Source organism: Capsicum annuum, chromosome 2 (assembly GCF_002878395.1).
Source record: "Capsicum annuum cultivar UCD-10X-F1 chromosome 2, UCD10Xv1.1, whole genome shotgun sequence".
Lineage (NCBI taxonomy): Eukaryota > Viridiplantae > Streptophyta > Magnoliopsida > Solanales > Solanaceae > Capsicum > Capsicum annuum.
The window spans coordinates 129,330,312-129,347,650 of record NC_061112.1 but is presented as its reverse complement, the minus strand read 5'-3'; the positions used below and the strand labels follow the sequence as shown (position 1 = coordinate 129,347,650).

The 17,339-nt window shown below is 36.1% G+C and overlaps 2 protein-coding genes and 1 long non-coding RNA gene across 4 annotated transcripts; 1 reads left to right on the top strand and 2 right to left on the bottom strand.

Annotated features, from left to right (window-relative positions):
* Window positions 1–1,878: 1,878 nt before the first annotated feature.
* Window positions 1,879–6,957, bottom strand: LOC107859105 (50S ribosomal protein L21, mitochondrial). Its single transcript, XM_016704002.2, has 5 exons — window positions 6,279–6,957; window positions 5,772–5,852; window positions 3,733–3,834; window positions 2,376–2,450; window positions 1,879–2,291 (listed from the first exon to the last, which is right to left on the bottom strand). The coding sequence occupies exons 1-5, from the start codon at window positions 6,699–6,701 to the stop codon at window positions 2,181–2,183; spliced, it is 792 nt and encodes a 263-aa protein (XP_016559488.2). The 5' UTR covers window positions 6,702–6,957; the 3' UTR covers window positions 1,879–2,180.
* Window positions 6,958–8,403: 1,446 nt separating this feature from the next.
* On the top strand, window positions 8,404–12,753 carry LOC107861133. Of its 2 annotated transcripts, XR_007052355.1 has the most exons (7): window positions 8,404–10,205; window positions 10,349–10,458; window positions 10,539–10,631; window positions 10,720–11,002; window positions 11,705–11,877; window positions 11,951–12,000; window positions 12,133–12,334. It is a non-coding gene; the product is annotated as an uncharacterized LOC107861133 (long non-coding RNA). The 2 variants fall into 2 exon arrangements; XR_001671746.2 differs by lacking the exons at window positions 8,404–10,205; window positions 10,349–10,458; window positions 10,539–10,631 and having other exon boundaries at window positions 10,966–11,002; window positions 11,802–11,877; window positions 12,133–12,753.
* Window positions 12,754–13,849: 1,096 nt separating this feature from the next.
* On the bottom strand, window positions 13,850–16,507 carry LOC107858035. Its single transcript, XM_047407815.1, has 4 exons — window positions 16,361–16,507; window positions 15,560–15,977; window positions 15,120–15,458; window positions 13,850–13,938 (listed from the first exon to the last, which is right to left on the bottom strand). Exons 1-4 carry the CDS (start codon window positions 16,505–16,507, stop codon window positions 13,850–13,852), a joined length of 993 nt encoding a protein of 330 aa, XP_047263771.1.
* Window positions 16,508–17,339: the final 832 nt, after the last annotated feature.

Below are 17,339 nucleotides of genomic sequence, written 5' to 3'. Positions count from 1 at the left end.
ACCACATCGTACCCAACAATTACGCTTTGGATAAAGGGAGTTAGAGTTTATCTTTCTATTTAGTGGTTGTAAAAATTTGATAATATAAAAATAAAGTTTTCATTCATCCTTAATAAGTGTAAGTTTTTCTTTTGAACTTCATGGTTGCAAAGTTGTTTCTTCTTCAATTAACAAATATTAAATTTGAAGTAAAATCGTCTGGTGTTTGGTATTTATCAACTCGAATAATTCAGATCACACATTAACATATCGACTAATATATTAATTGTGTCTATTTCCTCTAAAATATGTTTATACTCTTTATTTGTGAGATAATTATAAAAGCCTAAAGTATAAAGTAGAAGCAGTCCACATGTTAATGAAAATGAAGTTTTGTGAGTGGAGTGGGAGGCTAATAGAGTCGTCGTTAGTGGAAGGGACTATTTTATATTTTTGACACAAAGGATTCCATTATTAGTTTTTTTAAAAAAAAAAATTAAATACAAATTGGAGCACTGCGAGGTCCTAGTATTCCTTTTCCAGCTTTAATTTGTTCATCAATAATAGTACTTAGGTTAATAGGTGCGCAATTCTAATGATATCCACTTGTTTCTGTTTTTTTAAAAGGAAAAAAATAAATAAAGCAATGTTCACTTGGAGTACTTTTGTATTATAAGGGGAGCTATATCCCAAAAGCTTAATCATTGGCTCTAAAAGAACACAACTCAAACAAGAGCAAAAAGAGTGGTGTAGAAGAGAAGATTTTGTATGAGTTTGAGTTTCTAAAGAGGAAATAAATATGATTACAAAGATTAGAAAGGGATGTTTAATGAACTTGTTTAGTACATAAAATCTTATCATATCAATGCATCTTAGTACAAACAAAAGAAAAAAAGATAGGAGATTGTCTTTCTTTTTTCCTCATGTATGGTGATGTAATTTTTGATGGATAACGTTACGTGGTACCTTTGTTAATTGGAAGTAACCGATGTAAGAATTGAAGCGTGCATAAACTAGCTCGAACACCACCATTATTCAAACAAAGAAAAATGAAAAAAAAAAAATGCATGGGTTAAAGTTAAAGTTGGATGCTTTATTTAAAAAAAAATAAAAAATGGTAGGGCAAAGCTTTTAAGTGCAGCAAAAGAAAAATGAAAATGAACTTAATATAACATGGTGGTGACAAAAAGTGGAGAGAGAGAAGTTCATCCTAATCCTAAGTATTGTTTTGGAGTCAACTAAGAAGATAAACCTGCAAGCTAGGTTTTGCATACACCCAAGATCTTCTCTATCAAAAAGTGGGGCAGTGAGTAGAGTTGGAAAGTGTTTATGGTGGCTACTGTTTGAATCTCTGTTTATCCAAGTTGTACAATCAGATATTCTATAATGCCACATGTGTTGAAAAATACTGTCTGGATATACTATAAAGCAATATACTAATTGATACTTGATGTCTGTAATGCAGCTATCATATGGATATATACTGTTTTCTGTCCATATCCATTAAGCTACATAAGTAAAACGTTTTTCAAGTTTGCAGTGACCTAAATCTTCAATACTTGTCACCCACAGAGGCACCAGTAGTATTTCGAGAACTTTGCCCAAGACCCAAACCTAGTTATAGATCTTTATTTATACTGATACTTGACTGGCACAATTAGTTCCTCACCCAGCTCTTCCTTTGGCACTTCAGTATTGCTTTTCTGCGGATGGAGGGGGTAACTTCAGTAGTTTTGAAGCTAAACCATGGTCATGTTGTGTCCCATTGAGAACATCCGATAAAATTGGAACGAAACAATGCTAATGTTTATACAAGTAAGGCAGAAACCAAAGTTAACATGGTTTAGTGTAAGTGCCCAGTATGGGTAGGTATTTACTGTCCAGCTACTACATAAGAGATGCAAAAAACTCAGGCCTCAGCATTTGCATTAGTAGGAAATACTAGAAAGGATTATTCTTTATGAGCTTCTCATAAACAAATACACATCCTCAAGATATGACTATGTTAAGCTTAAGCCTACAACAAATTCATTCCCTTCCATCCATCTCATGCCGGATTAACATCGGACCATATGTGGCATCTGAGTTCTAACATAAGATTTATAACAGAAAACGCGAATGAAAAAAGCTGAGTTGTGTCAGCTGTATATGCCAAAAATCCCCTACTCAAGCATCTTCCTTTTTCCGTCTTATCATCTTTATTAAGCTGTTACGGCTACCTTCTTTGCACCTTTCTTCTCTGTCTTGAGAATTGGTACCACTTCAGGTTTTTCAACTCCTTGAATATCCGTAATCCTCAACTTTGTTAATTCCTAAAAATGAAGGAAAAGAGGATGACAAGTTAAAAGTAAATTTTATATTTATTTAACCTTCTTATCGATGAATAGATGACTAACTTGTCGATGCCCTCGGGTTCGTCGGTAATTCTTCCGTCTCTTCTTCTTGAATATCAGTACCTTGGCATCTAATGCCTGGACCAAGATAAGGACAGATTAAATTTCTTAATCAATCTGAATTGAGATAAGCTTGTACATATAGATATTTTATTTTAAGGAAACTAGGTCATCCAAACAGCCAAGCACAGACCCTGAAGATCTGAATCTAGTTTCACACCTATGTAGGTATTTCACTACAAAAGGAATCAGCTCAGCAAGCACCAAAAGTAATATCATCAAAAAATAGAGTTACAACTACTGAGAAACGAAGATTTTGTTAATCACAGTAACCCCTAACAATGTATCAATGCATTACAAAAGCTAACCTGGTTATCATATATGGCAAGTTAAAAAGTAATTTATGCAATACACCCCAAAGCATATCGGTATCTGTCAACAAATAAAAAACAAAACAAAATAAAGTAGTGATATCCTCCTCCAGGACTCCAGGTGAATATGCTATCGCTTGCTCTATGTTTCCAACATTGTTAAGGACAGAAAGCTGATGCATCGGCACACGTATTTCCTCCCACCCACAGAAACTAAAACTGAGATTGGAACCGTACCCCGACTTCTCGTGTCATCCATTCATAGGCTCATGCTAATCTTCTCTGTATTGTCACAACCCCCAAAGGGACAACAGAACTAGCTGTCATAAACAACTGGGATAGAACTTTAAGATCTAGACCATGGTTCTTTAGTAGAACTGCAGGGTGCAGAATTATTTCATGTTAACAAGTGCTCTATTATTAGTTCCTCTAATATCAGTAATAATCTATCTACTGAAGACCTTCTACTGTCATTCTGCCAAGCTTGCATTTTTTTTGCTTTTTTGCTGTTCATCAACTGAGATGGTAGAGCAGTATAAATTCAACATTGAAGTAATCTTGCAACAAGCAAGAAGAAGTGCACTAGATACCAAAAATACGTACTCATCTTAAAATCATGTGTCTAGTCTTTCCTCAATTCACTGGATGCCTTTGAAAGAGTGATGAAAAATAGATTCTTTAAAGTTGGGGAAAATTATATTCAAAGAGTGGTTTGAGGAATTTTTGTATCCAACTTCTCAAACTTAATGAAAATGAGAGTATAATTATTTTTAATGCCAATGGTGTCCGGGCCAGCTTGCGCGCATCTCAACTATTTTATTGGGTACCTGCTACCTACTAATCACAGAAGTACTGCTAAGCTCTGACCACCAAAGCTTAGGCAGAAGAGAATGACAGTACACTAGTCAGAAAGGATCAGAAAACCCACAAATCAACATGTAGAAGGCTGCAATAAAAAAAGGTAGAGAGTCCTGACACAACTATCTTACATGTTCCTCAACAACAGCATGAACAGATGCATCGGGCAATATGGGCCTGCCAATGATTGTCTGTGTCTTTGATCCCAGCAGCAGAACCTTGTTTAGAATCAACTAAACGCAGAACAATAACAGGATAAATTATGTATTCAGACAACAGAGTTTTTCAGGGGACAAAAATGTATTCACACAACAGATATTCCAATTACAAGCATTTTATCACAAGTAGAAGGCAGGCACAAACTAAAGAAGTAGATAAAGGAAACCACAGAGTAAGCTTCATCTGGATTATCGTAGCATAGGCAATATGATCCTACATCATGTATCTTATACCCTGTTTCTCTCTCTCTCTTTTTTTGGGGTAATTCAACTTCTTTATTACTTACCAAAGTAAATATTTACGAACACCACGGCTAAGTCCAACTCATTTAGCTGTCCAGGACAGTCTAAGAGACTGTTTGGATTGCCTTATTTTAAGTGCTTTCCAAGTCAAAATAGTTTTTTAAGCATTCTGATAGTGTTTAGGTAAAATAAACAAGTGTTTTTAAGCACTTGATTTTACGACAAAAATAAGTCAAAAGCCATAAGTTAGAACTCCTAACTTATGGCCTTTGCTTATGAACCAATAGGTATACGCCCATCCAAACAGGCTCTAACAAACAAACAAGAAGTATGTCTCTACTCAAGGGTTTGGAGCCCACCTCCTAGGGAGAGTATCTTCCAGTCCTTAAGCAGACACAAAAACCTAAGACACATACCAATTCAACACCTAGACAAATAAACTACAAAAGAAAAGACTGCAGTACGCTTAATTTTTAAGAGTTGCCCTGATATTGAATATGGTGACTATCTCCCTACCAATACTTTCCCAAGTCTCTTGCTTTCTTCTAAAACACTGTGATTTCTCACTATCCAGATAGCATGAACAGTTTTAGCATACAACAACTTAAAAATATGAGCTGCTTGCAAGTATCCTTTGGCATTCTGAATAGTCCACTACAAGGGATTATCACATGTGTGTGATAAATAGCTTAAGCAACGATATGTTCCATAACTCTCAAGTATCAGCCGTTCAGCGCAGTCAACAAACAAATGATCCCTTGTTTTGCAGTGACTACGGCAGAAAACACAAGATGGATCAACATTGATTCCCCATTTGATGAACCTGTCAGTAGTCAGGAGTTTGTCTTGCAGATGTAACCAAATAGTGAAATTAGCTTTTGATCTTGCATCATTTCCGAACATTAGACCTTTCCTTCAGCTTGTACTAGAACTATATTCTCTCAAGAAAACATGAACCACATTATACTTATTGGTGATAAAGTTGTTCCTCACTTACTTTTGTTAAAACTGATATGATTTTTTTTTGTAAAGCTTGAATATGATAGCAGTTATTTCTAACAGAATTTGAAAGCGGAAAAAATGGGCCTTAGAATAGAATGATATCAGAAGTATTAGTTTCAACAAGAAACCACAAATTCTTACGATTTAAGAAACAATTAGTAGTTCCACAAGGAAAACAAGACCTATAAGCATGCCCATCTTAAAAGATGTTCATTTTCAACGATAGAATGCAAGTCTCCTTTTTCTTTCTGTACCACAGGGGAAAAATGCATAAAACCCTCTTTTGATAATAAAAACTTCTTAATTCTTCTCCATTGGAACAAATAGTCTTATGAACCCTCCCGATGTGATCACACCTATATATTACATCTTGTAGACTCTTCTTCTAAAGAATCTGATTAGCTGATATGATATAACGGGTCTTCAGAATAAAAAACACTTACAAGAATTTGTAATCAGTATAATAAAATTAGATGGACGCTGTAACATGCATTTATATTTTACCTTTAAAAGAAAACTGAAGATTCAAAGAATAAGTCAATGACAGAATATTTGGTTGGTTTTCAACATTTTTTTTCTTTGAAAGAGGGAGGAATAGATTGTTTCCATCGACCCTCGGTTCAAAAGATCTGCCTCGGTTAACAGTGTTTATTACAGAAAGACATCAACCTTCTACACAACATTCAGAAAGTTTAAACCAAACTCACCTTGTCATTGACTTCACAGAACTTCAGTTTCTCCACAAATATGGAATCGCCATTGCTCACTTTAAACTGGTGGGAACCAATCTACATTACACACACACAAAAAAAAAATCTTCAATCCACATACAGCTACAGCAACTTCATTTAATCGCAACACGTGTAATACCATCCGCGTTGTCACTACATTTTCCTCCGTGCTAAGATATGGTACTGGACTTGGATTTGGACTTGGCCATGCCTTTTAAGCTGGCTCGAGACCAGTGATTTAGCAGTGCATATCAGTCAGGAAATTTAGATAACCTATAACTTAAAGAGAAACATTCAAATGCATCATAAGGGATATTGCGGATTGACGCAGCCAACCCCAACTAGTTTAGGATTGTGGTATATTTAGGACAGCCTGGTGCACTAAAGCTACTTATCCTGCATTTCTAAACCCGTAACCTCGTGTTCACATGGCAACAACTTTACGAATTATAGAAAACCATAAAGGGATAGTAAGATGAGAACCTGAATAACAGCAAAAACGGGTTCATATGGTTTGAAAACCCGGTCGGATTTCTGAAGTGGGCCGATCACCTTATACCCAATCTCTGCTGCTTCCTTTTCTTTCTCCTCGGGAGTATACTCTCTACTGGGCTGACTACTCGACTCCAAACCCTCCACGTCATCGTCGTCATCATCACAATCAGTTTCGCCTTCACTTTCATCCTCTTCCTCCTCTTCGCTGTTGTTCGTTCGATTCGAACAGAACTGCCGGTGCAAATATGAGAATTTATTGTTAATTTGACGGCATTTGGGAGAGGAAGTTAGGGAATAGAGTAGTTTTGGGGTTAGGGTTTGAGGGGAAATGGAATTGAGGGAATGTGGAGATGGAGAGAGAAGATATGATAAATGGCGGCTTAGGGTTTGAAGGCATCGGCGATTCGCCATTGTTTAGCTGAGCTATTCAGCTTATTGAGAGTGACGGGGACTACTGAAAATCTAGGGTTTAAGAGTGAGGTGGGTGGCGTGGGGGTTGGGGGTGTGTATCAGTTCCTTCTCATTGACTGGGAAGATGAGTTGGGGTAGTGGGGGTTTTGAAAACAAAAAATCGATGTAGGCTAAAATATATTCATTCTTCAACTTTTAAAATAATACTTAGTTAATATTTGAGATTGATATTTTTAATAAGAACGATAAATATTTTTAAAATAAAGAATGAAAAGAGTAATAAAAACTTTTATGTATCATTTTAGGTACAGTGTTGATTAAGTTTCAAGCTAAACCTTTCGATTAGCTTACATTTACTTTAATTATTTCATCGGATACCCATTATTTATCACTAAAGCAAGTTGTTAAAATTTGATCTCCGACCTTCTATTATTTTACAGAAGACTACTCTTTATAGTGACTAATGTGCACCATTTTGTCATGAAAAATATAGCTAGTTAATGTTTGTGTCAGCTTTTGGTTAATGACTTATAACTTGATGGAGAATTAATTTATAACGAAATTCATGCTATAAATTTTCTCATTCATCGTCTTGTACCACGAAAATATACTAAGAAAAAAATTTTCTCTGTCAGTTTTTCGTTAATAAGCCATGTGTTTGATCGATTCTTGGTGACTGATGAGTATACTGGAAATTCTTGTCACAAGCTTTACATGAACGGCCAACCACTCCACATCAAGTGCATTTTGCATATCAAAATGCTGTCTTTGGTCCTCGTAGAATAGTCATGTTTACGTCAAATCAAGTAAATTAACTATAATGTCGCAAATTAAAGACAGATTATAAATCACTTGACAATGGTTGAGTAGTAAAAGCTTTTATGCATGACAAATGTCTACCACTGAATTGCTTGGTGCAAACATCACTCACTATTAATCAAGATTTAGTCACCATAAAATGAATATCTTCGTTTCTCAGTTCTAAGGGAAGAAAGTACATGAAGCTTAATCTATGTCCAATATATATGATGGGATGTAATGTGATAACTTTTTTAGACTCCCAAATATATACAACAAAAAATAATTTTTTGGATCACCTTTCTGAAAAAAATGATGGAAAATTTTGATACCACCTTTCTTGTAAACAACAGCTATAACACTCATCTTGTACAGTTCCTAACCCCACAATCGATATCCTAAGACTTCGGGGAAGGAAAGAATAAGAATTTGACTAAAGAAATATTTATCTGAAGCTATCTTTACTACCCGGAATAACTTTCCTATGACGTTTCGATCTCCTTTCTCGCCCACGCTTTGTGGGTATCTTTTTGACTGGACTAGTAACAAAACTTGATGTTGAGACATTGGGCTGAGCTGCAACAATTACAGGCGGTGGGGGATGAACAACCGCAATAGCACCAGGTGGAGGTGGGGAAGGCCAGCGCTCAAGAACGTCTCTATGATAACCCTGCAGAAATTACTTTGATCAGTTAGTCAGTCGATTCTGAAACAAGCATTGCCAGGGATTCCTAATCACCCGTGCTGGAAGTCGCCCTTTCAGACAGAAAGAACTAAAGGCCAGCTTGACGACAGCAAATTTTAACAGAGATGTGGACCAGCAATAGCAACTGCATATTGCATTTGCTCCCACTGATACCATCTCAAGTGACCAAGTCCAGGTATGGAAGCAGGCCTTTTCTATTAATGAGACTACCAATCAACTCAATCCAAAGGGTAAATACATAGAGATCACCTGACCACAAAATTTCGCCGTTCACAATCTAAGAACATATTCAAAGTCCAATTTGTCTTTTCCCTGATTTTGTCTCTCACAATAGCAAAGCTAATTTGGTCTCTTGGAGTAAAGCGGTCCACTTCATTGAACCAAAGACAGGTAAAGAGGTTGGAGATTGGAATATGCTCTTTTACAATCACACACCCCTCTGTAACATCTGCAAACATAATAGTATGCTCAATTGGTTTATCAAACAAAAAATGGCGGGGATCAATAGAGAGGAATTATTAATTAGACGTAAAGAAAGATGAGATACATGAGTATCACACCCTAACCCCTCGTGATAGGAAGTTTAGCTCTGGTATATGGAGTTAGACCTTCCTTATAGAAGTCAACCTGGAAATCATGGAAGCATTGTCAAACTTAAAAGCAGCCTTATTAGCCTCTACTTCTACAAACACATCAAAGCGCCTGTAGTGTCTTGATATTGCAAAGCTTTCATTTTTTCTCCACAAGAATCTGACATAGAAATGAGAAAATTCAACTAGCTAGTTATGCATAACACAAAAGGATATCAGAATCAGAAAGTTGGGATTCAATAAACGCAGCATTTATCAGAAGCACATTGACCTTCAAAGAAAGATAACTCCCTTCGATAACTAAGCCCAATCAGCCCTTTCGTTCACATGCATAGTTTTACACTTAGTCATGCACCAGTGAGCAGTATGACTTCTTTATCTCTGTAACGTATCAACCATTTTAAAAGCCTTGTTCTATCCTAGCAAAATAGTGAGCATGTCTCATACTAGGTATAAGCGCCACATCACACTGAGGACCATTTTGACATGAACAGGCTCAGACTGACGATTCAAACAGGTGACTGAATTTAGGGCAACACACATCTCCCATGACAGACACTTTGTAACTATTGCCTTCTATATCAACGGGTTGATTAAGGATGTGCAAGATGCTATGAATGAGAGCCTCCCAGAACCACAATGTCTGTAAACTATAGTTCAACTTAAGTTGGGAAACATTAACCAAATCCCTGTCCAGTAACAAATTTGCTTGAAGCATAACTTATACCTCTTAGAAACCCACCTCGGCGGCCCCAAATTCTATATTATTATTTTTTTTAACTTGCACCGGGTGTTCGAGAGTCCGAGACTCTTCGGGTCCCGACTAATCCTGGGGTGCACAGGCCCTCGGCAAGGAGTTTCCTCAAGTGCACCACGGGTAATTGTTTGCCCCAAATTCTATGAAATGTTCTCCAGTAGGTTAGACCTTAGTAATGATAACTATAATTCAATTGCTTGCTCTTTTCAGAAAATCAACTGAATAGAGCTCAAATTGTGTTATCATCTTTCCTCTCTTGAGTAGTCACAAATCATTTGTTCATTTTCATAATTGCTTATAACCTCTTAAATATGAACTTTGTGCCCTGTTGCGTCATTGACTTTTACAGTGCCGATCCTGTATTTGACTATTTTCAACGTTTTGTTTGAATAACTATTATCCACTTAATGAGTCTCTGTAATTCAGACACCATCCATCTCACACATCTTTTACGTAATGCCATTAAAGTGGCAACGCATGCCACTTTTTGCCATTGACTGTGTTCTCCTCTATATAAGATGATCCTTTGGATTGCTGGTTTGCAGACGATAGGATGTACGATTGATGTAATAATCTTCATGACAAAACAGGTATTGAACTTCATGTGGCTCAAGTCTTTTCTCCTTTGGCGCTACTTTCGCTTCTGGTCACTGGTAATTTTGTTGAACTTGTGCTTTTTCTCCATTACTTTTATTACTTTCTGTAGCTTATGCTCCTTTTGCTTCTCTTTCATTTTGGGGGATGATGCTTATTTGTTTGGGTTTCTTAGTATGTTAATATATGTTTGTTTGTGTAGATCAATGGTATTGAGGCCCCTGAGAATATACCTAGATGTATAAATAATTGCTACAACTTGGAAAGTTTTTGGAGAAACTGGCATGCCTCGTTTACCAAATGGCTTGTTAGGTGCTTTCTCAGTCTCATCTAGCTTTGTCTGTATGATCTGGCACTGACGCCAAAATCTTGTGTGATGTCTCTACATCTAGATATATGTATATTCCTCTTGGGGGTACTCAGACGAAGCTGCTAAATGTGTGGGTTATCTTGACATTTGTTGCTGTATGGCATGATCTGGAGTGGTACTGCTCCTGAATTTCATCAACCTCCACTTGTACTATTATATCAAACTTTGTCTTTATTTGGCTACTTGTTGGTCATTGGCTTCAGGAAACTTCTTTCTTGGGCATGGTTGACCTGCATAGTCTTTATACCAGAAATGATTGTAAAGTCAACAACAAATACTTTGAAGGTACTTCCATTTGAATGTTAATTCCACTCCTTTTACAAAATTAACTGAATAGTTTTCCCAACAAGTAATTATATTTTGTCATGCCATGTTACTGATCTAATTGTACTCACTAGGTGAAAAGTTCTGTTGGCAAGTTTCTATACCATGAACTTCCATGAACTTAGTGCTGTTGACGGGGCTATCACCATCACTTGTCTAATGGTATGCTGCTAATATTTCAGGAGCGAAAAAAAATAATGATTGCTTATCTTCATGCATGATCATACTATCCTATCGTTTTATGTATTTAACTACGTTAATAGTAAATTTTTTTCTGAAGTACTAAACGAAGGTCAACATGATAATTGACAGAAAAGAAAAAGAAACACACTTGGTGCTTCAGAATGATAAAGTTTTTTAATGGATAATTCAACATAGACTAAATAAAAGAAAGAGAACAGAGCAACTTTTTGGATTTTGATGCATACAGTCAATTGAATAGCTGAAGATACAGTTTAAGTCGCTTTATGTCTTGTGCCCGTGTATGATCACAAGATTATTGTGCATAGAGTGCATTCAGCTCTAGTATGGAATACCAACAAAGATGCATGTTGCCTTCTGGGAAGTGGGATGGGGGAATTCAAACTTCAGATTGACCATTCCATTGTGGGAGAATAAAGCAGCTGAATGGGACACCTGTTTTTGTAGTCCATTGGATTGTGTGTTAGTGGATATAATTAGAAGCACTTAAAGGACGAATATGTTAAATTTCTTTCTTAATAACAATGGAGGGTTTTGCACCCAAGAGTGTGGCCTAGTGGTCAATGAAGTAGGTTGAAACCTTGAGATCTCGGGTTCAAATCCAAACAGAGAAAAAAAAAACATTAGGTGATTCTTCTCATTTGTCCTAACCTTGATGGACAGGTAACCTGCTGCTGGTGGCAGGTATCATGTGGATTTAGTCGAGGTGCACAGGAGTTGGCTCGGACACCATGATTATCTTAAAAAAAAAAAGTATAAGGTGGCCAATCTTGTTGGTTTTGTCATTGGATCATCGGGGATCAATTGGTTGCTCTATAAATTTCTCCAGAAAGAAGGTACTCTATGGTTTATAAAAAATTTTCTGGACAGTCGTTAACTGCTAGAATGATGAAATTTTCCATTTTTCAGGACTACCTACTCTTGGTGGCATGTTTATTACGTTTTACGTTGGAACTAAGGTGACTCCAGCTATATCAAGTGATTTAGTTTTGAATTTCTCAATGCATGTTAATTATGATATGAATCTGAGCATGCAGCTTAGTTTTGAATCCTGGCGCATATTGATCATGATATGAATCTGATATTTGCAGCTGATGTTTCACATCTCTGATGCCAAGCAAAAACGCATCCACAGCTGATGACAAAGGTTCATTCCTGGGCAAGCAGATCACAAACAACATGATACAAAACCCATTAGCATCTACAGTGTGTTCCCATGTCGTGAGAGGATACTATCTATAGTTAATACTTGGGTCATTTTCATCTTTGAATTAATCCATCAACCAACTTTACCTCGATTCCAAACTAGTTATATATTGTACAACTAGACGTGAGGATGGAGTATATGCTCATTAATTGTTATATACTATACAACTATTTTTTTAAAAAAAAAAAAATAGCACATAGAGAAACTTATTACATCTACTTTCAAAGTATATGTACAAAGTTAATATGTCTATCAAAAAAATCAGTCAGTCATAAAAAAATATAACCATTAGAAAAAGTGTAAAATTCACACACACACAAAAAAAAAAGAGTTATCCTTATTTCTACGAGAGTTTTATGATTGTCCTATCCGCTAATATGAGTTATCCCAAATTCTCACACCTATCCGCTTCTACTTGTCCTCTTCTTATACCCTTGCCTTTCCCTTGGATCTTTGGCAATATGGTTGGCCAACACGGTGAGCTATTTGAAACCCCGATTTCAGGTGCTTCATCCAGGGGATCCCTTGAAGTCCATTCCATTCCAATGGCGACAAGATTACGTTCAAGCACTGTTGTTTTGCACTTTTTGGAAAGTAAACTTGGAAATCTTTGTAGGTTTGGTATTGAGCAAGAGAAGTACAAAATCTATCTAATTGATTCGTGAAAGGTATAACTTGGTAATTCCGCCGAAAGAGTTGAAATCCAAAGATAAAGCAAACATGTCATAGAGTTTGTATATAGTACCAAATATTATTCCGACCATATTTATTCCTCATTCTTGCGTAGTAAGAAAACTTTGTAACAGTATTTCACGAGGATAGGGAATTCGGTGGGGTCCGTTGCATTTTGCACCCTAATATGTGTGCTCTTTTTTTTAACTTACACCCTATCCTATTTTTTTTTACAATTTACACCTTAATCTCTTTATTTCCTTACAAAATAATAGAACCACTCTTTTAATCATTTTTTCATGAGGGCAAAATAGGAATAACAATAATAATGATTTGATAGTTAATCATTTTCAGAGATGAGAATTGTTCTGCTCCTATTAATATCATATTGCTAGAAGAGTAACTATTTTCAACATTAAGCAAATCTTTGCACTATTCTGCGATCCTATTTCCATTTTAAGTGGAAAGAATGTAATGGGTCGAAGTACTCTTCAAAACTTTAAATTTTCCCAGTTGAGAGGGGAAGGAGGAATCTACTTTTCTTTTATGTCATGATGAAAGCAGTTGCATAGACAAACCAGATGACAATGAAAGTCCTAGAAACTTAAAATTCCCCATGCCAGCAATACAGTATAATGTCCAGCTTGTACAGAGATTAAAGCAATTTTTCACTACTAAACCTCGATTATCACTTTAGGATGGAACAAAAATCCAAAGACCATTCCTTATATATCAATATTCAACAACTGTAATGCTTCGTAATACATTCCAGTATCTCACTTAAGGACATTATGTTAATGATAATAGACAATAACAACAACAACAACATACCCATACCCAGTAAGAATAACAAACACCTAAAGATAAATTAATGAAGTAGAATAAGGAGCTCAAACGACACCGGATAGCAATTGCAAGAACTGAGGACCTCACATGCGTGGTAGCAGCTCGCGGATGGAACCAACTTTGCAAAACCAGTTATAGCAGGTTTCTTTGGCTTCAGAAGATGCTTTCAAACCTTTCAATATGCAAAAACTTACATTATTTGTCTAAACATTCATCACCTACAATTTCTTGATACAGTAAGGAAAGCACAAACTTTGGGGCTTCAGTTGGTGCAACAAAGATGAAATGTCATTTCAATAGCTTGACGTCCATCATCAGAGATAATAACAAGGACATAACAGAACTTCTTACAGTTCAAGATCCGAGATAACTACTGTAGCCCTCCTTGACCATATCGGGATGCTTGAAAGATGAGGCTATCAAGGAACATCTTAAAGAATCTTTAAAACTTCCTAATGTTAAACCACCAAGTCTAACCATTGAAAAATATACAATCTCAGACAAACTTCAACACACTTCTTATAGATTTAAACTAACAGAAACAAAGCTGAAGCTAAAAAGAGTTCAGCCTTGAGACACAAATTTGGGAATTGATGGAAAAATAAAAAGTAGCATTAGATTGTTCTAGAACTTGACTTGAAATTCAAACATCACATAAATGTACTCTAATCAAGCTAAGACAACATGTTTCTCCATGCTGCATCCGATTGTATTTCCAGTTGTAGATGTAAAGAGGAGAAGAATAACCAGCCCGCTAGAACTCAACTTTCACCACCAAAACATAAGAGACACCATTATTTTCTCATCTTCTAGATAGCAGGGAATACTTGGCTGTATCAAAATTCAAACTTTCCATTTATGCTCACTCAGTAATTATCCTCCATTGTCCTTCTTTGCTACAAATAAAAATAACGCAAACAACTGTAATTGCCTCTCACTGCATTAAATCACTAATATTTAAGATTCTATACTTACGTTGAGCTTGGAAGGTTCATTTGTATGGCCAACCCAGAAAGTGGACTCAAAATGAATTTTCTTACTTGAAAAGAATTGGTCTGTATCATTTTTGGACCAATCTTGAGATGTTTGAGGAGCATGAAATGAAGTAGTTGAATTCTGAGAATCACTATTCTTCTTGCAAGTTGTTTTGTTGTGACCAGTTTGTAAACATTTGCTACACCTTCCCAACCTTCCTTTCTTACTCAATTTGGTAACATCTATGGTTACACCATGTGTTTCACTTGATGCAAGCTGTTTTTTCTCTCTTTATTTTATGTTTTTTTATCTCAACGGCTTTTCTCTTGGAGGCTTCAATTTCAACAGGTTCTTTTCTTCTATTTTTGTCCAATTTACCTTTTTTCGGCTCATAATTAGGAGGTTCAACGGGAAGTAGGACAGTTGGTTCCCACATAGCAGGTCTATCCATTGGAGCAATCACCGGTTCATAAATTCTCATTTGAGTAGCCTTGTTGTAACAATCATTTGTGAAATTTTCCGGATTCCCTCTAACATGGAAGATGCAGTTCACTGCATGCGAGAATGGGATTCCTGTAAGGTCCCATCCCCTGCAAGAACAGGTTCTTCCATTCAAGTCAAGACTAAACTGCTCACCGTACATAGTTTGTACCTGAAATAGCAATTGTCCAGCCCTAGTAGGAATTGATGTAGCTGCCTGTTCTTTCTTTTCTTCTACTAGTTTTCATATTCGAGGGCATAAAGTTCCTATTATAGTAAGAAATTGTTAAATTTCATGTTAAGTATTTTAGATTTTAGACAAGTTACACTAACATTACCTTTGTATTTGAGCACAACCTTCCTCTTTTGATTCATTCTTCTCATCAGGTATATTCGAATTCCTCCAAGCAATCCAAGTATAGGTTTCCTCCTTGCTTTTAAAATTGGTTTCAACTCATTGAATGACTCACAAAGATTATTCAAAAGCATATCAGACTTTGTTGTTGTTCTAAAATGTGACTTGCTCCAGAATTTTGGTGGTTTGTCGTTGAACCAATTTCTAGCTTCTTCGTCCTCCTTTTCCAGCATGTTCATTTCATATAAATACTTGCTTACGTAATTTTCCCTAGCAGCTTTCCAAACTCTTGTCTTCAATGATAAACCTTTATGCACTTTCTTGAAATTATTGTATAGATGTCTTACACAATGTCTATGCTCGACTTGAGGAATAGTCTCATAAATAGCTCCCTCCAAACCCTACAAAAGTGAAAAATAGGAAAATATAATTAATTTTTGATAATTGAACAACAATAACATACCTTGTACATTCTCATAAAGTGCAGTCCGATTTGGCAGGGTCATTAAAAAGAAAAGTTGAAGTCGCTCAACTATGCAGATTTTGTCCGATTTGGTTTCTTTAAAAAAGTAGTGAAAAAATAACGGACAATAGAAGAATATGATTATCACCAAATTATATCACTAACAATCTACCCTAAATCATAAACAATACCCAAAAACTTCAAGAACAGGACACTACCCGGCGATTAGAATAAAACCATATAAGTGAAGAAGAATCTTGCCTTTTGCTTGTCTGTATTGAGGCATATGTTATCATGATTTCTAATTTGCAAGTCATCTACCAGCAAATTCAAAAACCACTTCCAATTATGCTTGTCTTCAACATCAACTACAGCATAGGCTATAGGGAACATACCGTTATCAGCATCTATCCCAATTGCTGTTAAAAGTTGACCACCATATGGACCTTTAAGAAAGCACCCGTCCATCCCAATAAGTGGCCTACAACCTGCCTTCCAACCTCTTTTGCAGGGCTCAAGACATATGTAAATTCTTTCAAAAATAGGTTTACCATCTTCTTCATTAAGTGTTGTTTCTAACAATATAGTCGATCCGGGATTCTTCTTCTTGAGTTCTGCACAATAGTCCTCTAATCTTGCATATTGTAGTGACCTTCAATCATCTCTTTAGCTATTCTCTTTGCTCTGAATGCTTGACTCACTGAAATTTCAACATTCATCTCTTCATGTATTTTCTCCATAAAATCACCTATCGATACATCTGGATGTTTTCTTAAATGATGTAGGTATTTTTGGGCAATCATTCTAGATTTTACATTTTTGTTGACATAAACAAACAAACAATTCTCAGAATGTTTCTCAACCAAAGTTTTTATCATGATGGTAGGGTCATCTGGTGCCTTTCTAGAGGCATATATGTGCCATGGACATCCATCGGAACACTTTGCAGAAATTTTACCAAATTCATTCTTCTTCAAGGAGATTTCTCTATTATTTTTAACGGAGTAAGCTCTCAAAGCAGCTCTAAACTTTGTTGCATTAATGAATGTCATTCCCAAGCTAAATATTGGATTAGCCATGTCTATATCTGCCCTAAATACAATATTCTCAACCTGATCATCATCACTATTAACATTCGCCATGTCCTCTGATTCATCATTTTCAGAAGAAATATTACCATTCTCAGCTTTCGAACGTGAGTCCTCCAGTAGCAACTCTGCAAAATTGGTGTTCTTAGATTCTTCCATCGCTTTATTATTTTTTTCCTCTGTTTTCCTCCATTTTGCACTATCTTTTAGAT

Coding starts and splice junctions, on each gene's coding strand:
- LOC107859105 (XM_016704002.2), bottom strand. CDS start 6,701: ATGGCGAATCGCCGATGCCTTCAAACCCTAAGCCGCCATTTATCATAT. Junction 3,835..5,771: donor TCTGTGAAGTCAATGACAAG/GTGAGTTTGGTT, acceptor TTCTGCGTTTAG/TTGATTCTAAACAAGGTTCT. Junction 2,451..3,732: donor ATGCTGTTGTTGAGGAACAT/GTAAGATAGTTG, acceptor ATCTTGGTCCAG/GCATTAGATGCCAAGGTACT.
- LOC107858035 (XM_047407815.1), bottom strand. CDS start 16,507: ATGGACGGGTGCTTTCTTAAAGGTCCATATGGTGGTCAACTTTTAACA. Junction 15,978..16,360: donor AGTGGTTTTTGAATTTGCTG/GTAGATGACTTG, acceptor TCACTTTTGTAG/GGTTTGGAGGGAGCTATTTA. Junction 15,459..15,559: donor GGTTGTGCTCAAATACAAAG/GTAATGTTAGTG, acceptor TATGAAAACTAG/TAGAAGAAAAGAAAGAACAG.